Here is a 26,476-nt window from a genome sequence, read left to right as displayed (position 1 = left end):
ACTTTGTTTCATGGGCCTAAGACATTATGTCTAATGAGTTTTTGAGTTTATAAGTGATTTGTTTCCATTTCATACACTTCCTTTAATCTGCTTGTCCATTCTAACATGCGTCTATGTTGAGCTAATGTCCAGTTATACATAACCAAATGAATATTTAGCAAGTATGAATGTCTACAATCTTCAGGAATTAGTGCCAATACTGCAGCCTTCGGATTCATTTGCAAGAATATGTCCAAAACATTATTTATAAAAAGAAAAACTAACCATTTTATACTAACTGCTGTTATACAGTTGTATGCAAAAGTTTAGGAACCCCTGACAATTTCCATGATTTTCATTTATAAATATTTGGGTGTTTGGATCAGCAATTTCATTTTGATCTATCAAATAACTGAAGGACACAGTAATATTTCAATAGTGAAATGAGATTTATTGGATTAACAGAAAATGTGCAATATGCATCAAAACGAAATTAGACAGGTGCATAAATTTGGGCACCCTTGTCATTTTGTTGATTTGAATACCTGTAACTACTTAGCACTGATTAATTGGAACACACAATTGGTTTGGTGAGCTCATTAAGCCTTGAACTTCATAGACAGGTGCATCCAATCATGAGAAAAGGTATTTAAGGTGGCCAATTGAAAGTTGTTGTTCTCTTTGACTCTCCTCTGAAGAGTGGCAACATGGGGGCCTCAAAACAACTCTCAAATGACCTGAAAAAAAAGATTGTTCTACATTATGGTTTAGGGGGAGGCTACAAAAAGTTATCGCAGAACTATAAGCTGTCAGTGTCCACTGTGAGGAACATAGTGAGGAAATGGAGGACCACAGGCACAGTTCTTGTTAAGGCCAGAAGTGGCAGGCCACATAAAATATTGGAGAGGCGAAGGATGGTGAGAACGGTCAAAAACAGCCCACAGACCACCTCCAAAGACCTACAACATCAACTTGCTGCAGATGGTGTCACTGTGCATCGTTCAACAATTCAGCGCACTTTGCACAAGGAGAAGCTGTATGGGAGAGTGATGCGAAAGAAGCCTTTTCTGCACACACGCCACAAACGGAGTCGCTTGAGGTATGCAAACACACATTTGGACAAGCCAGCTTCATTTTGGAATAAGGTGCTGTGGACTGATGAAACAAAGATTGAGTTATTTGGTCATAACAAGGGGCGTTATGCATGGCGGCAAAAGAACACAACGTTCCAAGAAAAACACTTGCTACCCACAGTAAAATTTGGTGGAGGTTCCATCATGCTGTGGGGTTGTGTGGCCAGTGCCGGTACTGGGAATCTGGTTAAAGTTGAGGGTCGCATGGATTCCACTCAATATCAGCAGATTCTTGAGAATAATGTTGAGGAATCAGTCACAAAGTTGAAGTTACGCCGGGGCTGGATATTTCAACAAGACAACGACCCAAAACACTGCTCAAAATCTACTCTGGCCTTTTATACAGAGGAACAAGTACAATGTTCTGGAATGGCCATCCCAGTCCCCAGACCTGAATATCATTGAACATCTGTGGGGTGATTTGAAGCGGGCTGTCCATGCTCGGCAACCATCAAACCTAACTGAACTGGAGATGTTTTGTAAGGAGGAATGGTCCAAAATACATTCATCCAGAATCCAGACACTCATTACAGGCTATAGGAAGTGTCTAGAAGCTGTTATTTCTGCTAAAGGAGGCTCTACTAAATATTGTGATTTTTCTGTTGGGGTGCCCAAATTTATGCACCTGTCTAATTTCGTTTTGATGCATATTGCACATTTTCTGTTAATCCAATAAATCTCATTTCACTATTGAAATATTACTGTGTCCTTCAGTTATTTGATAGATCAAAATGAAATTGCTGATCCAAACACCCAAATATTTATAAATGAAAATCATGGAAATTGTCCTAAACTTTTGCATACAACTGTAAATTGGCACGGTATATTAAGTGTTTTTACAAGATGTTGTTTTCTGAGATGCTCCTGGGGCTGTTTAGCTTCCATGAACTATTACTAACTGCACACTCAAAATTCTTTTTCTTTTTTTTTAAATATTCATCCAGACTTCTTTGAGTATACTTTGTGTCCCTTTTCCTTAGTATGTAGTCTGAATTTGGAGCACAGCCAGTGTTTTTGTGTGGGATAAAGCAGTTCCATCTCTGGACCAGTAGATGGCAGCAAAATTTCAACCGACTCTGAAAATGTTTATTTCCATTTTTTCCGACCATCTCTTCCTTTATCGTTATTGTAGCAATTCCCTCTCAGGCCTGACCTTCACACTGGTATTGGTCTCGACAGGTATAGATCCTGTGAGTTGACAGCTGAGAGCAGCTGTCAAGAGCCCGATCTGCACAAGGTCTGGGGGGACGTCCCACTATGGGTTTGTGGATTGATCCTCTCAGGTGCCTCTAATCAAAAACACCTTTTTATATAAAATTACACACTTCCAGTAGCTGCCATTCATGTGGGAGAAACTGAGATTAAGTTCCTGAATGTTACATAATGTACATAAATGGACTGGAAAGGAAATCTGGATTTTCTGGACATGTTTTGAATTATTGGCTAAACCACTGTGCACTGTAATATCGTCCAAAGTCAATATTCAGCATTTGTTATGGATGTCACACACCGTCAGCTTTGTGAAGTTTCAAATGTATGGATTCATGCCAGCTACAGTGTGTATTATGATTCTCTCCAGCTGCACTGCCCAGGAGATATTTGCCAGCGTGCTGCTGTGGAGCAGAAGGATGGGTCAAATTTCCAATGAGCACCAAGGACATTTGGACACTTTTACATGAGTTAAAACACAAACTGACTGCAGGCTGGTGATGTAAAATGATCAGTTTGTCAGCTGCTGCGGTTACACCGAACAGGTCATCAACCTCCTGCTGCTCTTTAAAAAAAAAAAAAAAAGCACTTTATACGAGTCTTTGTAATGAAATCTACGGTGAGACTGTGCTGTCATTTAAGTATACAAATATCTGGAAAGGTGAGCTATGTGGTCTTCATTTGCCTCCCAACTGACAGATTACTGTAGTGATTAAAAAAACATTTAAATGGTCCAGATCTCGTTTGTTTGGTGTGCGGCTGCTCCTGCGGGGTTTATTACTCTTATCTTAAAATGCCATGTTGAAGATAGCAAAACAAAGCACATTGGCTGGGCATGCGAGATATAAGACACAAGCTCTACACAAGCTACTTTTTATCCGCACTGAGGTTTTTTTTTTTTTTTTTTGCCACAATAGGGGCTCTGTCTATACATTTTTGTTTTCATGCATAGACCCAGACTGACCTGATTTACGCTCTGTAGGTCTTACTGGTCCTCTCATCTGGTTTTATGAGGCCAACATTAGACTATTTTTATGCGAATGTCACTTCCAGCGAAGCACGACCCAGACTGGTTCAGGGTCATGCAGAGGAATACAGCCATGGGACAGGATTGTAACACAACTCATTTTTATTATTTAAACTACATATTGGGGGGATTCTGGAATTAAATATTATTTATTGGTTGTAATAATTGGTCACCTTCATTTGCAACTGCATCGCTAAACGCGCAAAGGGAGACACCTGACGTCTCCGCCACGCGCGCACGCGCGCGTGCCTCCGGTGTGGCTGCAAAAATCAAAGTGTTAAAAAAATAAAAAAATAAAAAGCTCAACGCGTGTTGCCGACCGTCACAGAGCCGCAGAGCTTTGGTGCGAAATGAAGTGAGTGAGTGCGCGGCGGTTCATGTGTGAGCTTCCCACATTCACATTCGCCTGTGCGCGATGGCACCGAGCGCTCCCCCGCTCGCCTCGCTGTACTGGACGCGATGACCGGATAACTTTTAACTCTGCACGGATGATGCTTTTCCTCGATGGCATCTGATGAATTCTTCACTGGGAAACAGTAACAGGTATGTAAGTCTCGTTACTTTATTCTGCATTAGGGGGGAAACACACTAAATCATAATTAAACCCCCTTTTTTGAAATGTCTCTGCTCCTGTGCCTGAAATAAAATTCTTATCTACTGCTTTGCTAATTGTTTCATTCAGCATGTGCTCTGATAGGTGGTCAAATGGGAAAATAGTATATTCTTCTGTTAGTGGACTATATTTGACCCCAGTCTTTCTGGAAGCGGGATTGTGAAGACTGATAAGGTGCGCTATCACGGAATTAATTGAATTTTACGATTAAGGTTTGACTCGCGCAAATTAAGATTCCCTGGTAGCTATAATACATTTAGAGAAAAAAACAATCAGTTGCTGTCAGTAAGGTCTTCTGATGATTAATCCTTAATTCATTTATCATTATCTTGTGATAATGTAAGTTGTCTTTAGGTTTCACTGTATATGCAGTTAAATACACTACCCCCATCCCCATTACATCCTTCCTAATGCTTCAGAGCATACAGGCACAACACTATCTATATGTAGGCATATGCCTGTGAGCATACATTTGAGGGCCCTAGATGCCCATTTCACACACACACACACACAAACTTGTAGGAGGTCAGAGTCCTGCACACTGACATTGAGCGAGCAGGATCAGGTGGTGGTTAATGTGAGAGGGAGGTCCATGAACAAAAGAGTGAAGAGAGAAATCAGTTTCAATTATCACTTGATCTACAAGTATAAGCAAACCATTCACTGGAGCATTATGCAACCTTGTATCTTAAAGATTCAAGCGTGCGTGTGCGTGCACGCGCACGCATAGATGTGGCTTTATAATCTGCATTCCTCCTGACCTATCACACCTAATTTTGTGATAAACTCAGTGCTGCACTCCCATTAGGAGACTTCAAGGTGATTGGTATCGGTAGATGGTTTTTCTTTGCTTCTTCAGATTCTCTTGTGGCCAATGATATGATACTGGAGCTATTGAGGAGCTGAGTGGAATTATAGACTGAGGAAATCTTTAAAAGCCTCCTGAATTTAAGCCAGGTCTAAAAATGATCCTAGTGTTGCTCTGTGTCTTTTTCCCTATTTCTGTCACAGAAAGAGAACGGGGGAGCTGTGTATGATGGATTAGTTTGTTTAACATCTAGGCACAGGTGTGAGCATCACCACGGTGCTGTTATTTGGACTCGGGCCAGATAGGGAGGTTTGGGAATTAATGAGAGGAAGGATAGAGTGCAAGGAGCAGAGCCAACCGGACCTCTCAGAATGGCAGCACTGACTTATTACTCCTCCATGATGACCTCACTGACACTGCTCAAAGGCACACTGCCACTGCCACCCCCTCATTAAAGTTACCATCCCTCCTTTGTAGTTTCTGTTTCTGTTAGTTGTGTTAAAAGCCAATTATAGGAAGGAAGGGGTACCATATGAACTGCTGACTGGAAAAATTCTAAATGCATTACACAATGTCGATGAAGTTTGCCATTAAGAGCATGAATTTCTGCTGAATCTTTATGGATGACTGATTGTCTATATAAGAGCCAGAGAGCCATATCTTGGGGAGGCATTGATATGTGCTTCCATTTTGCATTCAGCAGGGAAAATAAAACACTTGTGCCAGTGTACAGCAAAAAACATCACTGCTGGGATGCATTTCAACAGTTTTATTTATCAGTTCATCTGACTACTGTTGCCAGGACAAGTTTCCCAGTAGGCCTCTGACCTGAAATGAACCTGCCACCATCATCTGATATGTGACTATGCTCTTTTCCTTTGGTAGGTCTGCCAAACATCTCACCTCCCATGTCACCGGGACGCCTCCATGGCGGTGTTTAGCAGCGCAGAGCAGCTCTGGAACAAATCAGACCATCTCGGATGGGACGAGAGGAATGAGAGCTCAGAGGCATCGGGGCAGGATGAGCGTAACTACTATGCCATGCTGTACTCCCTGCTCATCCTGGCCATCGTGTTTGGAAACGTGCTGGTGTGTCTGGCTGTGCTGAGGGAGCGCTCTCTCCAGACGACCACCAACTACCTGGTGGTCAGCCTGGCTGTGGCCGACCTGCTGGTGGCCTCGTTGGTCATGCCCTGGGCTGTGTACCTGGAGGTGAGGAGGTCTGGGTGTCTGTATTTACAAAGCGTCAGAGTCCAGGAGCATTGATCTACAACATTTGAGGTCATAATATAAACTATTTAACTATTTCAAAAGAGGTTTATACATTAGTTACTTTTAGCAAATGTTTTCGATTCCTCTACTTGCTTGCTAACTAGTTTCCATTCAATCTCAAAACATGGCCTTAAGGTATTACAAGTGTCTCAGGTTTATGGGAGATGAGTACTGTGCTGTCAGCTTATTATAGCTGGTAGCTTACTGGTTATTGTGACAATACATTTACTGAAGATCAGCATCACACACATGTAATTCTAACTGGATGTGTTTTTTTGTTGAGCTACCCCACAATCTTTCCACCGACCCCCTGGCAGCTGCAGAAGTACCCATTGTGGTATAAGTACCCCTGGTTGGGAATCACTGATCTAGAGAAGAAAGAATGGTAAGAAAGTGGAGAGGAAGTGCAGAGGATGTGGAAGAGATTGAATTACAGATGCTTGGCAGTGAGTGAAGAGCTGACACTGGATAGGAGATGGAAAAAGGACAGGAAGTTGCTGGGGAAACAATGTGGACTTTTGCAACAAAAAAAGGAGCTACAGTCAGAGAGAAAAGAGGATTAGGGTCATTTGGAGCTTATTACGTAGTGACAACTGTGTGGGTGATAGGGAGGCAGTAATGATAATGAAAGGTCATTTAGATAGTGTTTCACTATTCATGTAGATTATACATAATTGCTGAAGGACATATTGTATATTAACAAATAATGACTTTGGGTAACTGGCTGACCTTCAACTTACGAACTTTTGATTTTGATCAAACCTCTTAGGCAAATTGCTATTTAGGGTTGCTGTTAATTTTTATTTGCACTTCACAGATTACTCAGTAGTGTAATATAGTTTGTCTGCTAATCGTTAATTTCCTCAGCCTCCAACCTTGTGTCACTCACTGTTCAGTAGCTCCATTAACTGTGCTGCCACACATGACCCTCAGGCATCCACATTTCATCAAAGTAATGCACTGCACAGTGAAAATGCACTTTGTATGTGTGTGTGTGTGTGTGGAAGGAATAGCATCCTTGAAGCTTACCGAGTGTGTTGCATAAAGGCAGGTGTTTGCCCACATGAGGTCTAAAAATCATCTGGTTGAAGTCCAGTTATGTTTAACAAGCAGCCACCCTGCTGCCCAAAGTTTGCCCACTGTCAGCAGAAAGCGCTTTTTTCAGTTTGCAGAAGATTCAACGGCAGGTCAACCAGAAAGAAAGAAATTAACACACTCAGTGAGCAGAGGCAGACAAATTAAAGATGATTATTTCCTATGAAAGGTAAATTAAGGTAGCCAGGAACCTCGACGACATTCAGTCATGAGTTTAACTTCCATGCAAGCAGTCATGCCGTAAGAACATGTGCTACATTTTTAATTTCAGATTCAAAGGGGAGACTTACAATCCCATAAGGAATGGGTCATTAAAAGATAGTATGACTCAAAAATACAATATTCATTAATTTAGCAGGAATGTAAAGGTCAGTAATCTCTTGGATACGGCTGGGAATAAATATATTAGTTAAGAGTCAAAGGCTTTCTTTCAACTCCTAAGACTGGCACTGCACCCTGCGAGCTCTAATCTTAAGGACGGGGGATTAGTTTGTTGTGACCAGAGGGTTGCTGGTTTGCTTCTGCAGGTGTGTCTTGGCAGGAAAAGTGACTTATTATCACTCTTTCCACCCTCAGCAGGTACTAATCATGTGCCCTTGAGCAAGCCACCTTATCCCTGGGTGGTACAGTTGATGTATGTCTTGTACTTGAAGGAAATGGTTGTATTGGCAGAAATGACTGAGTGCTCACTTTCCACAATTCATCCTAAATGATGTTTCTCCGCCTCAGCAAATGTATGACCTGACTACGGAAACAGCTCCATTGGTGGGGCGGATGTTAGTCCTCTTTCAGGTAGTTTTGTATTATATGGAATACAGTGAGATCTGACAGAAAACATAAGATTAAGTTATACAAATGCACTCCTGCATACACTGCTGATTTATTCTCAGGTCAACATTTTGTTCTTCCAAATTTTGTCAAGAAAAAATATCTAAAAACGTATCTACATCTGCTTCACCATAATTTCATATTCATCATATGATGATCCTATTATTTTTACTTTATGGAAAACAGTAGAAACACAAATTCCCTGCCTCTTAACAGATACTCTATCTCCTGTCCCAGTGTCCAAAAAATTGCTGCTCCTGCTGTGTCCTGCTTTTTACTGAGAGATTTAGCACACTTCACCGCTATGAAAGTATGGATCACATGTTCAAACAAAGTCAATGTGAGGTGTCTGCAAAGCCCCACTGAGTCACTATCATATTCTCACACTGTGCATTATTGAATTGTTATTCAATATTCAATATGTACCCACATGTGTGCCTCAGTCTCTTTGTGTGTGGGGGTGACTGAGTGAAAAACTAGTACTGTATGCTTGCATATATTGTGTGTACTGGTGTTATTTCTATACTTAAAAAAAAAAGATGATAATGCCTTGCCCTCACTTCTTTAAATAGCTAGTTTAGGGTTAGGAAATTGGTTTAGGATTGAAGGGATAGGGTGATTAAAGGGGTACTGCAGCAATTTAGTATTGAGCTTCCAAAAAGTTGGAGAGATTATAAAGAGAATGGTCAGAATTGATGCAGCAGAAGCCAAGATATCCTGATTATCCTTTTGCTGTTTCCCAGTTCCATACTACAAACTATTGTATACAGTATATACTATACTAATGGTCACAGAATACCTTTTTTGCAGTTAAAATATAAAAAATCGACATACTTGACCATTTTCTAGTTTTTCTGTTTTCTAAGATCTTTCTGTCTCACCACCGTCTGCATTTTATTAGATTTTTTGCAGCTGTGAGCAGCTCCTCCATTTCCTTTGTGCAATGCATTGTGGATCATAAATCCAGCATTTGTTAGTATGCATATTGATGTTTTTGAGTATACTTAATTTTGTAATTTCTCCCATGAAAACACACTATATACTAAAAAACCTGCTTAGAAATAGTCTGGAATATGGGGCACTGTGCTAGTATGGGTAAAGCTCCGAAAATGCTGGTTCCTACACCTCCCATAAAGCAATTGAATAGTATAATTGACTACACCCTCCCTGTTTGCTAAACATCTGCATCTTTCAAATTCAATGCCAGGCATGGCAGGCTTTCTGTTAAAAATGTGTAGACAAAGCCCCTCCAGAGCCACAGAGGACATTAAGCAACTGTTTTTCACAAGCTGTGTGTCACTAACCATCACAAGTAAACTGATTTTTATGTGTAAAATTGGTGGACTGCTCCTTTAAAAAATGGAATGAGATGTTCTATATATGGGTATGGGCTAAGGTTAGGTTAAGATTGGGATTTGTGTTACGGTTAGGCATGTTGTGCGTTGAGAGTTAAGTTTAAGATTGGAAACGAACATTAGTAGGCCTATAAGAAAACAAATGTGTATCTGCTTGTCTCCTTCAACTCTGGTCTATGCGATAGAGATTGCTTTCTATTTACTATCTTTGTATACGTGCGTGTGCCTGTTGGCATTCCCATGTGTGCCTGTCGCCTCTCTGTGTAGGTAGGCGTACAGTCCCATCTCAGACTAGTCAGGCGATGGAGCTTGGATCCCATTTATCCTTGTCAGGCAGTTATTACCAGGCATTATGGAGCCTGTCGGTCTGAGCAGGACTCTGCTGGAGGGGGTGGAGATGGAGGGGGTAGTTTGGGGTTAATGTCCTCTCTGAGAATTGGAAACTCTCCTGAGGATTACTAGATCTTGTGTTTGACATTTTCCCTCAATTCTACTTTCTTGTTATCATGCTAACAACAATATGTTTGCTGTCCATCATCGCACCATCATCACAGAACATTCACACTTGACCATTTCAGAGCACCTTGCAGCTTGTGTTATCTGAGGACAAGCACTGTATGCTGACATAAACATATTTGCTAATTCATGCATAAATTTACCTAATTAATATCCCTATTAGCATAAATGCTCAAGTTCAATATATCATGGTGAATATGTAGTACTTTTGGCAGCTCATTTTGATTATTTTTCTTTATCCTTCCATGTAACGTAGGCCAAACTATCTCCATCTGCACACCTTTCCTTCTTCCTTGCCTTTCTGTAACGTGTACGAGTGTGTGCGTTCATGTGTGCGCTCGATGGGTGCTTCACACTTCATGGTGAAGAAGGGGAAGAGAAACGTGTGCGTTGTTAATATGCCTGTCTGTCCTGTGCAGGTGGTCGGCGGTGCCTGGCTTTTCAGCCGGCTCTACTGTAACGTCTTTGTCACGCTAGATGTGATGATGTGCACCGCCAGTATCCTCAACCTGTGCGCTATCAGCATTGACAGGTGAGTGTACAGTGTGTGTGTGTGTGTGTGTGTGTGTGTGTGTGTGTTTGCCTTCTCGCTGCAGTTATTGTGTGACTACAGATGTTGCCATGACACCTCCAGTATAAATATCATCCATGTGAGATTTACAGGTCTTATTCTTTTCTTCACCTCACCTCATACATATTTCAAAACTTCCTGGAGAAAGACAATATTTTAAGACAATCTTGTTCATATCCTCTTGATAGATGTGTGTGTGTGTATGTGTGTGCATCAGTGAGTGACAGAATGAGAGAGACAGAAATGAGATTTTGTAGACTGCGGGGCTTTGATTTGGTTATCTAGGCTCAGACTCAGGTATGTGTACATCTAATTGCTGTGCATTTTGTTTGCATTAATGCAGGAAGAACTGTGCGTGCATCAGTTTGAATCTTTACTGTAGATGTGCATTTAGTAGGCTATTTACATTAATTATTGGCTTAGTTTTCTTTGTGTCACAGTAAATATTTAATAGCTCTCTAGTCTTTGAACTTACAACTCGTAGACATCAAGAGTTCAACTACATTAAATAAATAATTTACTACAGAAGGACTGCAGGTGTCATGGGGATATATTTGTACAGTGTGTATTGAGGAGGGAGTATTAGTCTTCCTTGCAGTTAGTAAGACTTTCTGATGGGTTCTTTCGTAAGATACTAGTGTCGTCATGTACAAAGCTGGATTACCAACAGAGCAAAGCAACAGCTGCCTAGGGGGACCCAAAAGTCCCAGGTTCACTGTGCGTCTTTTGGTTTTTGGTAATTTGATTAATTGTAAATCTGAAAAAAAAATTAGCACCTCTTAAGTACAATATACAACTAAGGTGGTCCTGCATTATTACTGTATGTGCCCCTGTCTTGTAGAGTTTCAAAATCTAGTTTTAACACCTAAATATTCCAGTTTATATTGTGCTCACATATATAATAAATATTTTTTAATAACAATGTATCAAATAACAATGTGAAATGTGACAATATGTGAAAGTGGTCAAAGTGGGGGAGGCCAACAGGGGCCCAAATGCAAATTCTTGCCCCAGGGCCCCCTAACATGTTAATCAGGCCATGGTCAAGTGCAGTTAAAGATACCAAACCCCTTTTTTATTTCATGAACACTTTTACTATATTTTGTATCCAGTCAATTGCACATGGTTACATGTGTGCTGGCATACATGTTTGTCCTGCAGTGTTTTTTACATATGCATACATAATTTTCTTCTGAGGGATGAAGTTCTTTGGAGCCTCGTGGTTCTCTGTAATTGATTATTAGACAAGTCAACAACAATGCTACAGTATCACACGCTTTGTGAGGTGCTAAATTAAAGCGAAGCACCAGGGGCATTAAGTGTTATTGACAGTGCATAACACACCTGCATTACCTTTGTGACTAGGGGTGGGAAAAAAAATCGATATTGCAATATATTGTTGTGCTCTCTGTCGCAATAAATAATCGATACACTAACGCCCAATATCGATATTTTATTACAACACAAAATGATTAATTTACCCGTTGTCATTGTCACTGTCACTACCCAATATCTACCATTCTGTTTGCGGGGGGCGCTGTTCGAGTAAATAGGGGTAAAGTGGCACAAACAGCGGCCGGTGAAGAACACAAGTTAACTAAACAACAGAGAATTGCAGAAAAAGAGAAGCGAGAAGAATGGCGGAAAACAATAAAAACTAATCAAAGACCCACCCGCTAGTTTCCACTCTAAAGTGTGGAGACACTTCGGGTTTTACGAGACAGTCGACGGAAAGGCACTGGATAAAAACTATGCAATCTGCAAGAACTGCTTTGCAAAGATAAAATATAACTGCAACACTACGAATCTGCAAATGCACCTCGTTCGCTATCACGGTGAACTACTCTCAGGTGATAATGAGGGTAAACCAAGTCAGCCGACAATCACTACTGCGTTCAAAGCAAAGCTCCTTTTGGGTCGCCGAGGGCACAGAGTATCACTAAGTCCATCGCCGAATTTATTTGCAAGGACCTTCGCCCTTACAGCGTGGTCGAGAATGATGGATTTTGCAGAATGTTGACAACACTGGAACCGAGATACGAGATACCGAGTCGTCGGCACTTTACAGACAAAGTCATCCCTGCATTGTATGCAGATACCAGAGCCAAAGTGGAGGGTGCGCTCCGGTCTGCTAAACGAGTTGCACTAACCTGTGATGGTTGGACGTCAAGGGCCACCGAGTCCTTCGTAACTATTACTGCCCACTTCATAGACGACAACTGGGATGCCCAAAGCTACGTCCTTCAGACTCGGGCTATGAATGACAGTAATACTGGCGCTCACATGGCAGAGGTGCTTAAGACGGCTGTAGACGAGTGGAAGCTCACCGAGAAAGAGCCAGCAGTGGTGACTGACAACGCAGCGAATATGTCCGTAGCTGTTGAGATTGCTGGATATCCACACGTTCGCTGTTTCGCTCATGTTTTGAATCTCGCGGTGCAGCGTGCCCTCAAACTGCCAAATGTCGCTCGACTGCTCGGGAGAATTAGGAGAATTTGCACATTCTTCCACAGGAGCACCTCAGCAGCTGAGGCACTGAAGAGGAACCAGAAGATGTTAGGCCTTCCGCATCCACAAGCTGATAACTGATGTTGTTGTCCGCTGGAACAGTGCCTATGAGATGATCAGCCGGTTTCTTGAGCAACAGCCAGCTGTTACTGCTGCCCTCTTATCTCCAGAGGTAAGGCGTTTATTGTTTTGTTACTTAATTGCATATGATAACTGTAATGTGTTATAAAATATTATTGTTAACATGATATATATTTTGTTCCTTAGTGTAAAGTGCTTTTTCCTGACTTCTTGGTCTGGATTAATAAGGAATATGTGCATTATAAAGTTTAAACTTTTGACTTCATTCTGTTCTTTTCCTTCCTTCTTTAAAGGTCAGAAAGAATACCACTGACATCTCTACCCTGACTGATGGAGACATCAAGAATGCAGAAGAGGTTGTGAAAGCCCTCCATCCAATGCTGGTAGCAACAAAGAGCATGTGTGAGGAGAAAAGTCCAACTGTTTCCATCATTGCTCCTCTTCACGCCCAACTTCTGAGCAACACACTCAGCACAATTGAGGATGCCCCTCTCGTCAAGGACATAAAGTGTGCCATCCATGGAGACCTATCAAAGCGCTACATGTCTGCAGAGGAGAAAAACTTCCTCTACGTTGCCTCCGCCTTAGACCCCAGGTTTAAGTCGATGCTCTTCTTTGTCGCCTTCAGAAGTGCAGGAGACGATGCCATGGTTGTGTCCAAGGCTGCTGCCCTGATGGTAATTACAACTTGTAAAAACTGAACAGCAGTTACTTGGGTCATTGAAATTCTCATTGTATTTGTACCTTTTAAACTTTCAACTCTTGCACTGCTGGTAGAAAAATGTCATCCACACATCTAACCATGTGCAAAGATGTGTTAAATTTTAAAATGATTAGGGGCTGAGGATTTCTTGTTGTGATGAACATGTTATTTCATTAATAACAAAAATAACAATGAAGATGTGCCAAATGCTTTTTGTCTTATAGGGGAATGCAGATGTGGGAATGCAGTCTGATGGTAATGTAGAGGAGGGAGGAAGCACTGAAGAGAGTGGTCCTGCTGATGACACCAGTGATGAGGACCGACCACCACACACACCAAAAAAAGGAGATCCGCACTTGCAAACCTCCTTGGACAAACATTCCAGCATGCCAGATCTTACCTGACCCCATCATCATCACCTAACTCCAAGGCTAAAAAGGAGGTTCAGCAATATCAAGAATCCTCACCTCTACCACTGTCAGATGAGCCGTTGGGTTGGTGGAAATCTGAGGCATGCAAGTACCCACACCTTGCCAAGCTGGCCCAGAGGTACCTGTGTGTGCCAGGGACTAGCGTGCCATCAGAGAGAATCTTTTCTACCACCGGTGACATAATCTCTGCTCAGAGGTGTGCTCTTACATCTGAGCATGCTGATCAGTTAGTTTTCCTCAAGAAGAATATGCCTTGATGTGTCCACCGTTTACAGTAACTTACTACTGACGTTTCAGTATTATGGTTTACACATGTTAATGTTCATGTTGTTTTGTAATGTTCATGCACTTTTATCTGTCTAGATGTACAGTGTTTACATTTAAGACCAGGAGGCAGTGAGTTATGCAAATGCATATTTCTTTGCACAATGTTGGAAATGTTGGCATTAATAAATGCATAAAATTTCCTTATTTCCTTATTCCTTCTTTTTCTTTTCAGTCACATATATCGTGATATATCGTTGATGAAATTTTTTCCAATATATTCAATATCGTAGATATCGCGAATCGTGATATTATCATATCGTGGACCACATATTGCCACAGAATTGAATCGTGAGGTACCTGTATCGTCCCACCCCTATTTGTGACAGTATTGTTTATTTATAAATTTATAGTAATCGTTGCTTTGATAGCAGGGAATATTTGTCGCCTATTAAAAGGAAGAGTCAAACCAGGCTATTCAGAGGGGGCAGCATAAATACACAAGAAAGGAAGTTTTTGCATCAAACTTCAAGGTAAAGTCTTTGTGAAAGTATTTACAGCGTAGGTCATATTTTGTGGAGCCACGTTTTCATCCTCAACTAAAAGTGTAACTTAAAGCAGCACTTGATCAATAAATCATGCATATTATTTTTTACCACAACAATTTTTCATCTCTTCTTTTATTTAACCAGACAGCAGCATAGCAGGAGGGTAAAGGCAGAGTTAAGCAGGGAGGGAAGAATATTTTTAGTGAATGCCTGTGCTCCGAGTGTCGCCCTGTATTTTGTCCAGAGAGGAACCAGTGTAATTAGTCTGATGAGGATAAACAATCGTGGCAGTTATCTGGCTGTAAACAACATAACATCACATCCATTTTGGGTCGGGGTCCAGCATAATTGCTGCTTCTTCTGAGCCATTGCTGAACCTAGTTTTCTCGGGCTCATTATACACTCTTGGAGTATAGTGTGCTGATTAACTCTTAAATCAAAGCTCCACTAGGGTTATTGCTGAATGCCCAAATTGTTTCTAAATAGAAATGCCTGGTTTGCTGCTCCATTGTTGGTCTTTATATTATCCGCTTTCTCTCAGCAGTGCATTTCTTGGCATCCCCAAAGCCCAATTCTTTTCAGGGAGGCTATTTTTCTTCCTCTAATTATTCTCTTTTTCTGTACTATATCAGCAATTTTCTCTTCATTCAAATGTCACCACCTATCCCCTGTACACACACACATTTTCAAAGCTGGACAGACTCTAATCTGTGTGTGTCTGCAGGTACACAGCAGTGGTGATGCCTGTGTTGTACAACACTACCCATCGCTCCAGGAAGAGAGTTTTTATGATGATTGCCACCGTGTGGGTCCTGGCCTTCGCTGTCTCCTGTCCTCTGCTGTTTGGTTTCAACACCACAGGTCAGGTCATCAACATATAGACTTCATCTTCCTGTCTAGATGCATCGTCGCGAAGAGTGAAGTTATGCAGGATGCAGAATAGAATGCGAGGCACGAAGGCACCGTGATATTATGAAAGTCAGGGTCAAAATTCAGTCTACTTGCTGTTTAGGGTCAACGGTGGGACATGAAATGCAATCAGAAGTGGGATTTAAAGGTGCACTCCACCAATTTAGCATGTCAGAGTCAATTTGCTAGTTATGTACTGCTCAGCCTGTGAAAATGTTTCACATTTGTAACAGAGAGCCTGTGTTACAAACTGGAGCATGATGATTTTGAAAGACAATAAACAATAAAACAGACAGAGAAATGCCAGAGAAATCACCAGTGGCTATTTTAATTTCAATAGCCAGCACGCACACAATGAAGAGCATTAGTCAGACACAATATAAAGCTACTCACAGAGATACAGGCATTTGGTTGACTCCACTTACAATCGATGCATAACAATGGCTGGTGATTGCAGGAATCCCGCTGTTTTGTCAGTACGCAACTACGCATCGGCATTGGAAGGAGGGACCAGTGGGTTCACATCCTCATCCCGCATAAGAAATGGTTTGAAAAAGAACAGCTTGACAAGACAAATGCTGTATAAGTGACTAACAAAATGGCTAAATAATAGGAATCTAGAAACTGAAGGTGGTTTGGATTGTGGCTAGAAATAGATCGTATCTGTCTGTTCTTGTTTCCATCTCTTTGTATTGAGGCATGTGGTACTGAACATCCAGGAAGAGGCAAATCACTTAAGTTTGTTCATGCCACTGACATGCAATGTGCATTTCACAGCTGTGGTCAGAGCATGTCTTTTTTTTTTTTTAACTTCAATTCACTATTAGCTCACCTCTATTCACTACTATTATTATGTCAAATGGTCTCTTATCCTGAATTTATGGCGCAGTTATTGTCAAATCAATCAAACCTCCATCTCAGAGTCATCGCTGTGAGTGTATGTGTGCAGCGCTGTACAATTCAGTATATATGCAGAATATGAAAGAGGACAAGCCATTGAGGTAATTTTTAAGATGGAGAGCATGCACCACGGTCAGAGGTCGGCTGTAAATTACGCCTACGGTCTCATTTATTACCCTGTGATTTTGAAGCTGTTTTGCATAATTATATTTCCTTTTTGACGCAGATGACCCCTTGGTGTGCTCCATCTCCAACCCCGACTTTGTGATCTACTCCTCTGTGGTGTCCTTCTACCTGCCATTCATTGTCACTCTGCTAGTCTACATCCGCATCTACATCTTCCTCAGAATGAGGCGGAAGAGGATCACCTTCGGCCAGGCCAGAGGAAAGGTACAGCCAGATTCAACGCCACCGTTTGTGGTGAGACCATTATCTTATTTCTGTGTTTTCCCTTTCACTGAATTATGGTACCACTTTCTAATAAGGCACCCTTCATAAAGGATTTCAATTAATGCCTTTATTGATGGTTAATAATTTACAAATGCTTTATAAATCAGATGTAAGCAGTTAACATGAACAACTTTTGGTTTGCCAGGTTGTGGCTGGGGTTTATCCCCCTCCAGCATGACATTTGCTTTGTCTTTTTCGATTCTGGAATAGAGCTGCAGGCCATCTGAACCAAAGGTAATTTGTAAATAACCCTCTATTAATGACTTATCAACATTTACAACTGCTGGCCTGATGTTTTATAACTGTTTATTAATGACTTACTAACTGCAGACTTGTTGGCTTATTAATGACTTGACTATTCTTTGAGGACTCGACAACCAGAGAGATTTTTACATCCTGGCAACCAAAAAGTTGTCTTATTAACAGCTTGTAACTGATCTGTAACGCATTAGTAAAGAATTTATTAACCATTAAAATAGCCATCAGGTACACCTTATAAACTCTTTATAAAGGGTGTCTTATTACTGTAGATAGTGGTGCCTGAATTATTATACAGTCGTCTACTGACTGAGAAAAATATCATTATCCACCATTATAAACCCTTTATATCTGATAGTGTAAAGTCACATTCATGGTGGTCAAACACAGAATAATGCTGCTATTTTTTAGCTCCTTATAAGCTGATTCTTTGTAGACGCAAGGTTTTCTCCTAACAGAAACTTTGTTTCTTATGTAGATACCGTCTCTCTCTCTCATTCACATTCACCCACACTATGCATACTCATAATGACTTGCAAATTACATTTCACCTTTATATTGCACCTTTTCTGTTGGACGCACTCACCTTTCCTTTTCCTGTTATGTGCAAATATCTCACTAGCAAAACCTCCTCCAAAGCCTCGTAACTGGTTCCATTACAGTATATAAATACACTGCTGCTGTCAGAAACACAGGGTAAAATAGCCCAAGTGAAAGCTGTTTCTCTCATAGGCATGAATCTCTGTAACTCACAGGTAAAAGGGTTTAGAGGAGATGTCAGAAGAATCTCAGGAATGTTATTTTGCCCTAATAGGAGAGAAAAATCGTGTGGGGCAGCTCTGTAAATGTAAATGTCTGCAAATGAGTGCAACAGGCGTTTCAGATGATCACAGGTCAAAAATGGAATGTAAATGTGTAGTTTGGTTAATAAGCAGCTGACAGGGCTGTCACTGTAAAACTAAAGCTGTTCTTAATTAAAATGGCTTAAAAATAGTTTAAAAAAACTTAAAAATAGTCAATTTAATCAGGAGGAGCTTTGAGCTCATTTACACAACACTATATCCATTTGTGAGGGAAAAAAAGAATGAAGACCGAAAGAAACACAAACACTAAATACGTAAATATGTGATAAGAAAGATAGATAGATAGATAGATAGATAGATAGATAGATAGATAGATAGATAGATAGATAGATAGATAGATAGATAGATAGATAGATCTACCTCTGTGCTATAAGCTAAATGCTAACATCAGCATGCTCACAGTGACAATGCTAACAAGCTGATGTTTAGCATGGATTATGTTTACCATGTTCACCATCCTAGTTTAGCATGTTAACATGCTAACATTTGCTAATTAGCTCTAAACACAATTGTAGCTCACAGCTAAGGCTAATGAGAATGTCATTAGCATGACTAAAAACAAGTTTTAAAGTGTATAACCCACAAAATGAATGGTATCAAATTAACCAAAGAAAATAAATTGTTTTCAAGACGCTTTTTAGATAGACTGTATTTAACTGTGTTTTATGTTTATTTTGAGAACTAGGCGCTTCAGTTAGCAATTTTGTTACAAGGGTGACACTGTTCTTTAAATGGTTGATATCTCATTACTATGGATCGCCCTAAAGGTCACGGCGAGAATTTTTTTTGAGGACTACTTTTGCTTTCCCTCGCAATAAATTTTATGTTCTCTCGCAATACTTTTCTTCTTCCATTTCTTCAGAGCCATATTCTGTTCATCTGCAAGCACAAAGCAACATCATCATCAGCTTAATGAATTTTACTTTAGACTGGGTATCAAGTATGCTGATATGGACAATATCACTGCTCAATAGAGATGCTTGGTTATGTAATTAGTGAAAGTAAACTTCAACGAATTCTTAGATCAAGATGTCTCTCCAGACGAAAGCAGTACAGTAATCTGCAGGATAGTTACTGTACTCTGTACTGTACTTTACCCCAGAGGGGTTTCACTGAGGAAAAGGAGGCATCTCCTGAGGTGGAATTACAGATGTGCAGTTGAATCTACATCATAAAGCTAATGTGCTGTATTTGTATCAGTCAAAAAAAAGCAACAAACCAGAAGGTGACTGAAACGCTGCAAACAGAGTCTGTGGTTCTGTCACAACATTGAAAAACCTGCAGAGATGCATCAGGAATGCAGACCAACACAAGTTGGAAAGCTTTTTGCGTTTTTGCAGTGTCCTCTGTTCTTTGCACAAAACAATGATAAAACTTTAAAAATTTATAGAGTACTTAGCAAAACAAAGTACAAAGTGCTTCACAACAAGAGAAATAAAATATCACAGTAACCTTTAATGCTGAAACAGGTTTTGGTAGAAGGCCTGTTACTATAAGTGTGGAGCAATAATTGATGTTCCTTATATACACAGCTACTACCCAGAAGTTTGATAATGTTCTGTCTGATAACTTCCTTGCAATCATATAAGATGAGGTGTCCATAAACATTGCTAAATGCATTAACGAATCTCCACAGTACCTTCCCATCCAGATAGACATGGCTCAGAAGGAACAGAAGAAGTATTGCGAGAGAACACAAAACATATTGCGAGGGATTGCAAAAGTAGTCCTCAAAAAAATTCTCGCCATGACCTTTAGGGGGTTCCGTACATTATAGTGCAAATATGAATTTAGTTTTCAACCAGCTGTCAGTTCTTTGATCACATCCATCACTCTAATATTTGACCCAGTTACGTCTATCATACAAATCTTTTAACCACGGGCAAGGAGACATCAGGTCATGTTCTATGCATCTGTATCTACCCTATTTTTAAAATATGGTGTATAAAAAGAAACTACAGTTCAATCCAGTAACTTGACCAGCTTTGGCATATCCAGGTGTAATGTGGTTGGATTCATTCCACTCCATTTTTTTCCCTTCATTGCACACAAATCCACAGTCAAGTCCTGTATTTTAACAGCAGGTTACAGATAATTGGCTGTGGTTGAGCCCCTGTTTGGGATCTCATCCATGAGTGGAGACACCCGTTGTAAGATCCCAGCTTTGGAGGAGTTCAGGCTGAGAGTTATAATGGAAAAGTGTTTTGAAATAAGATAATAGGACTCAGCTGAAGGAACACTTGATATGAAGAAGGAGGCTTTCAGTCACTATATTTCTAAGCTTTAATTGAGTCGCACAGCGTTTGGCTACGGAGTGAAAGTGAATGAAAAGAATAACAGACTTGAATCCTAATTCCCTTGATTTGTTTTGTCTGTGACATTCAACAAGATTTGTTTGAAGTTTAATAAAAACATGCTCTGAGATTAATAGAAATGTATCAATGAGTTTTCCAAGTGAATGGAAAAAACGTTCTGTACCTGTAGATTGATGGGGTGGGGGTGTTGTTGGTGTGATAAGGGGGATTGAGCATTTCTCTGGAAAATATTTTCTATCTTCTACTTCCCTCTGCTCCCTTAGGAGACCTGTCTACAAGAGGAGACTCCCAAGGCGAAGCAAGACCTGTCACCTATAAGGATTAAAGTGGTATGTTATTTTAGAGAACTAGAGATCTAACACAACTGTAAGATTCTTGAATTGGTTTTTTTCAGTGCTCTAGTTTTGCTGAATGCAGCGCAGCCTAATGCCTGAGGAAACTGTGTGATGAGTGTGTGAGAAAGAGACTATAAATTACTCTTCTGCTTCTTATTGCTCCAAAGGGAAAAGGCTGATTGGAGCTGTATTTGTTGAATTTGTTGATGTTTTAGAAAGTGGAAGTATTTGCTGGTAGAAGAGGTCAATGAACAGGCTATAAAAAATTTAAATATTGCATTTACAGATTAGACACAGATAGTGTTGCATCAATGTGTGCTGAATACTAACTGCATCTGTGATTTAAAAACTTGGAGTGGACGTGCAGGACGAGCTTTTCCAATGCTTTCAGTCTGTCTGAACAGCACTTCTGAGATGTACTGGCCATAACCTTCAACTTTCTGATACTGGAGTAGCACTCAGCTTCTAATATTTTCCACCTGAAGTTAAAGCAGGAGCAATTAACTGTGATACTTTAAATTCAAACACTGAAGCTAAAACAATTGAGGGCAGCAGAACAAGCAGACATTGACACATTATCACCTTATAAAGTTGTGGCTAACAAGTTAGCATACAATTAGCCATTATGGAAGGAGTAATCATATCCTTTATTAGTTAAAGTACTAATACCACACTGTGAAAATACTGCATTCAAAAGCAAAACAGTATCTAAAGCAAAAGTACTCATTCTGCAGAAATATGGTCTCTGTCAGTTTTACTATTATATATGATGTTTTTATATTACTGCTGCATTAATGTGTATGTTGCATTTTACTGCTGAATATGTTTAAGGTTGTGCTAATTTTAACTACTTTAGTTTAATCTACAGCAATGCATCATATTCTATAAGATCATCATATGTTTGTAGTGTTGCTGTCCTGTGAGAACCATGTATTACCACTACCATTACATTATTATTATTTTAATTCTAGGTAGAATTTGCATTGTGTTTCCCTCTCCTCCATCCCCCCTTTAATTGAATTGAACTGAATCTCTAAAAAGTACACTTTTCATGAGCTCAGATAAACCAGCTTTGTGACGATGCATTTTCCAGCTAATCCAATGGTGGTTTAAATATTTTATTGTAGTAGAGTAGAAGTATAAAGTTAAATGGAAAGTAAAATGGACATACTCAAGTAAAGTACCTTGAATTTGTACTTGTACAATACTTGAGTAAATGTACTTAGTTACATTCCACCCCTGCAATTAGCTATTTACATATTGAACCGACATGGAGAACATTTAGACTCTAATGTAAGTCCAATATTCACTTCTTTAGCTCTGCTTTGGTCTTCATAAACTCCTGCTGAAAATATCCTGCTCTGTACTTCACTTTGTCTACCATTTGGTGGCTTGGCAGGAAGCGTACAGTACTGTAGGTTTATCCAAGCTTTTTTCACTGAAGTGCTGCATGTTGCGGTTGGTGAGTGGGAACCAAAACATTAAAGCTACAGGCCAGAAAACCAAAACAATGAGCTGAAAGATGCTAAAACACTCCGTAGAGCTGAGGGGAACTGCAGAGTAGGCTGATATTTATGAAGCTGGTCCGTCCCTACAACCGATACCTTTCACATTACATAGTCATTTGATCCATTGATTATATCCAGTATTTAGGGAGAGCTGTGGCTTAGAGGTAGAGCGGGTACTTGTGAAATGTACTTGATATATAATGGGGGTTGTGGCTTAGGTGTATAAGTGTGTGTGAATGAGTTAGTTTCTTTGGACTGATGAGCTGTTGGCACCTGAATGTGTGTGAATGGGGTGAATGTGAGTAGTGTGAAGCACTCTGTGTGGTCGGAAGACTAGAATGGCGCTATATACAATATATTTACCATTTATGTAAAAATATTCATTAGTCCAGCTTTAATGACATAACATTTTTATTACAATAAAACTAATATGAAATATGTGTGCTGATCATGTATCATTTGTCCCGACAGCAGAGTGTAGAGCCTTCAGGTCCCTCCAAGCCCAACCTGCTGTCAGGATGCCTGTGGCGCAAACGCCCAAAGACGGGACGTGTAGAGAACTCTGAGCTGCCCCCGGTGGACACGCAGAACTGCTGCAGCATCAGCCATGCATCCTGCGGCCGCACTGAGCTGGATCTGGAGCAGGAGCGAGGGGAGGAGGGGGAGGCGGAGGAGAACAACCAGAACGAACATCCTCCTGTCAGGATGAGCTGCGAGGTGAAAGATCTGTCCAATGGACGAACACACACGTCATTGCGGCCGGTACCTCATTCTCACATCAACAATCGATTCAGGAGCATGCACGCACGGGAGAAAAAGGCCACTCAGATGTTGGCTATTGTGCTTGGTGAGTGGAGACTGTCTTAAGTGGGATAAGCTGAGGAAATGAAAATGTAAATGTCATGATAACACTTAATACAGGCAATTTTGTAGATGCAATATATGACTGAGTTAGTTTTTCTGCTTCAACTCCTTTAATATTTTTCTGATGGACTTTTCTGCCATATGTACCTGGTCACCTGTACTGCTCTCGTGATGGCACCAGTACATTTGCTCACTCCGTGTGCATTTGCTGCATATTTTGCAGAGCCACAATAAATCAAGTTGAAATGTCAAAAAAAAAGGTCTGGCTGGCTTCAGGTTCACAGTGTGTGTCCAGACACACGCTATAGCTCCTGACACAGCTTCCACACGCTCCAATTATCAGCCAGGTTGCTATGAGCCTGGTCAAGTTAGCTCTGGCACAGCATAGATCTTGCTGACAAAAATGTAATCAGAGGTGTCTGATTACATTACACTGGTGTCAGTGAAAACTGTGGCGCACACATAGAAAATGATCTCAGTCCGGTCCACTTACCACCTGCTTTTCAGCCAACTGACCACTGCTTTATTTGCTGTGATGTTGTGACCCCAATTATAGTGCTCGAATTTAATAAGTGTTTCAACTATTCTGCAGCATTTATAGTTGTTTACACATAGCAAATTATGTCCTGTGGGCTGCTACTGGGTATTTTAAGTGACTTCAATACTTGCATATGAATACCACACAAAGTACAGGTTAATTGGGAACCAAAAGTGTTTTAATTCACCCTTCGCTAACCCTGTTGCTATGCCTATTGCTAAGCTTTTCTTTCTAGCACGACACATGATAACAGCAGATTTACCACTCGAAATTCTTACACATTTTTGAAGCAATGAGTCTTTGATTTCACACAAAAGTAAACAAAAGCAGGCCAACTGAAATAACTTTCACTACAATATTTTGTTAGCTGTAGTTAGCTAGTGTTACCTAATTGGCTAACACTAACTCGATGAGTTGGTTGAAAAAGCTGACTTTTGAATGTTTCCATCAGATTTGTTTTAAAACGACAATCATGTAAGAGTCTTAAAATGAACATGAACATGATAGCTACAAATGAAATGCTAAAAACCTAAGCTAAAGCTAGCTAAAGCTAGGTAAAAAGTCAGCATCAGCACCAGTTAATGATAGCATTAGTAGATTAAATAAAGAAGTAGCTTTGTTCTTGTATTACAGGGTAGAGCTAGTTAGCCTTGGTATTAGTACAGTATTATTAATAAGAAAAATGGTTTAAAGAGTTATTTGCTCTAACATAACCTCTCTGAATGCTTACTAGAAAAAACACACTTGGACTACGCTTTATTTTTCATATATTAAAAATAGTATGTTTCACTTTTTTAGGATTTTAGGATGTCTCCGATAAGAAGTTTGATAAGTTAAAGAGCAGGAATGAGCCAGTAGCAACTTGGTGCAGTGGATGTCTCAAGTCTTGTACTGGGATTTTTTAAAACATAACCTGTAACCCCACATTGAAATTAATGTAGATTATGATACATTATAATAACACACATTATTAGCTAACTGTTGGCTTTGGAAGTAACCCTTGGCTACTATAGTAAGCTAGTTAGCTGGGCATGCTAACATTTGCAGCTTACGTTAGAGCAGACAAACATGTTTAATCCATTTCTTGCACAATTTTGCTTTTGTGTTTTTGGTTTTGGAAAGGCTTAAAAAAAGACCACCCTTCAAACTCTTAATATACAGAGTATCGCTCAGTTGTTACTCTTAACTTTGACTCTGATCACCTGTAACCCCACATGATAATTAATGTAGTTAGCTAATGACTGCATTAATTATTATACATTATCAGCTCATGTAACACTTGGTTATTACTGTTGGTAGTAAGCTAGTTATCCGTGCATGCTAACGTTTGCAGCTTATGTTACAGCAGACAAACACACTGTTTAATCTGTTCTTTACAATTTTGCTCTTGTGTTTTTGGTTTCATCCTTTCTCCATACCTCTCTGCTCTCTGGCTGCTCCAGGGGTGTTTCTCATCTGCTGGCTGCCTTTCTTTGTGACTCACATTCTGAACACCCACTGCAGGACATGCTACGTGCCTCCTGAGCTTTACAGTGCGTTCACCTGGCTGGGTTATGTCAACAGTGCCCTCAACCCTATTATCTACACCACCTTCAACATCGAGTTCAGACGGGCCTTTATCAAGATCCTCAGCTGCTGAAGGAGACAACTGCTCCAGGAAATTGAAATGGAAATGAGACTTGTGCTACAACTCGGGGTGCATTTGGTAAAAAGTGACCACAGATGTACACTGGTCATGGGCAAGGGAAGTAAATCTGCTTTGTGTCATACATGAGTTATACAGTAGCAGCAAGATGAAGCATGAAAAAGAACAGATGCTGTGGTATGCAATGAATGCAAACATAGAGGATTTGTAATTCAAAATAGACGCTTTTTCTCAACAGTGCTGGAACTCCATTTGAACAGTATTACTCTTCAAATAAGACTTACATTTTAACATGCATACAGTCTTATTGATAGCACAAGGTGTTGGACTTTCTTGTGGATATGTCTTGTACAGTATGTGTAGTGCTCATTGGCACAGTTCCTCAGTGCTGGACTTTCCAATCGCTGTATGTTTGGAAGCACTTTGGAGCCACAATGGAGGTTTAAGGCTGGTAAATTGATCGTAGAGCTGCGGGCCACTTCGTCCTGAGGCCCGCTGCCACCTCACTGTGTGGATTAACTGATGTTACTCACCCCCTCCTTCATCATCATCACCATCAGTTACTCACCAGTGCATGCACAAATCAAATTTCACGGCGTTAAACTTCAATTGCGCTGGAGGGATCATATTGGTCCCTGCCAAGACTCACATAATTTTGAAGATTGTCATATATATTGATGTGGAGGCATTGTGCTCAATGTGGATTCATTAGAATTAAAAACAAAAGTGAGATTTTGATGTAATGCACAGTGGAAACATTTTCAGTGTTTTTTAAAGGGACTGTCTGTTTGTTGGCAAACCTCCCTGTGATTAAGAGCTGCCTGATGAAGGCAGGAGTTTTGTGATCTTAACAAATCAAGCAGGATTGTAAACCGTGTGGTAGGCAGCTCTGTCATGGACAGAGCATTTACTGCAGTGTGTTGTAAATAAAAACAAATGATGAAACATTT

The 26,476-nt window shown here is 40.3% G+C and overlaps 4 protein-coding genes across 10 annotated transcripts in view; 2 read left to right on the top strand and 2 right to left on the bottom strand.

Annotated features, from left to right (window-relative positions):
* LOC122866297 (cystatin-A1-like) overlaps positions 1-12,859 on the bottom strand; it is a 25,995-nt gene extending 13,136 nt beyond the window's left edge. Inside the window, exon 1 of one of the 3 annotated variants that reach the window (XM_044175755.1) lies at positions 12,734-12,859. In XM_044175755.1, the coding sequence (XP_044031690.1) occupies positions 12,734-12,827 (94 nt within the window). In that variant the 5' untranslated portion in view covers positions 12,828-12,859. Of the gene's footprint in view, positions 1-7,070; positions 7,138-12,556; positions 12,691-12,733 lie in introns of those variants that run through there. The other 2 variants (XM_044175759.1, XM_044175756.1) reach the window with 2 other exon arrangements.
* qtrt2 (queuine tRNA-ribosyltransferase accessory subunit 2) overlaps positions 1-26,476 on the bottom strand; it is a 66,203-nt gene that overhangs the window by 7,413 nt on the left and 32,314 nt on the right. Inside the window, exon 10 of one of the 2 annotated variants that reach the window (XM_044175750.1) lies at positions 23,081-23,205. The exons of the other annotated variant lie outside the window; for it this stretch is intronic. The gene's annotated coding sequence lies outside the window, so the exon portion shown is untranslated. Of the gene's footprint in view, positions 1-23,080; positions 23,206-26,476 lie in introns of those variants that run through there. 2 annotated transcript variants of the gene reach the window in all.
* drd3 (dopamine receptor D3) lies at positions 1,888-26,476 on the top strand. 4 transcript variants are annotated; one of them, XM_044175742.1, is made up of 8 exons: positions 1,888-3,891; positions 5,655-5,981; positions 10,255-10,367; positions 15,666-15,802; positions 16,977-17,140; positions 20,900-20,965; positions 22,954-23,326; positions 25,324-26,476. In XM_044175742.1, exons 2-8 carry the CDS (start codon positions 5,697-5,699, stop codon positions 25,518-25,520), a joined length of 1,335 nt encoding a protein of 444 aa, XP_044031677.1. In that variant the 5' UTR covers positions 1,888-3,891; positions 5,655-5,696; the 3' UTR covers positions 25,521-26,476. The 4 variants fall into 4 exon arrangements, with proteins under 4 accessions (XP_044031677.1, XP_044031676.1, XP_044031675.1 ...); XM_044175741.1 differs by having other exon boundaries at positions 1,889-3,891; positions 22,951-23,326; XM_044175740.1 differs by having other exon boundaries at positions 1,889-3,891; positions 16,977-17,170.
* Positions 12,976-14,761, top strand: LOC122866294. The gene is made up of 3 exons (XM_044175753.1): positions 12,976-13,086; positions 13,289-13,672; positions 13,923-14,761. The coding sequence occupies exons 1-3, from the start codon at positions 13,027-13,029 to the stop codon at positions 14,100-14,102; spliced, it is 624 nt and encodes a 207-aa protein (XP_044031688.1). The 5' UTR covers positions 12,976-13,026; the 3' UTR covers positions 14,103-14,761.

This window comes from Siniperca chuatsi, linkage group LG19 (assembly GCF_020085105.1).
Source record: "Siniperca chuatsi isolate FFG_IHB_CAS linkage group LG19, ASM2008510v1, whole genome shotgun sequence".
Lineage (NCBI taxonomy): Eukaryota > Metazoa > Chordata > Actinopteri > Centrarchiformes > Sinipercidae > Siniperca > Siniperca chuatsi.
This window is presented reverse-complemented; position numbering and strand designations above follow the sequence as displayed.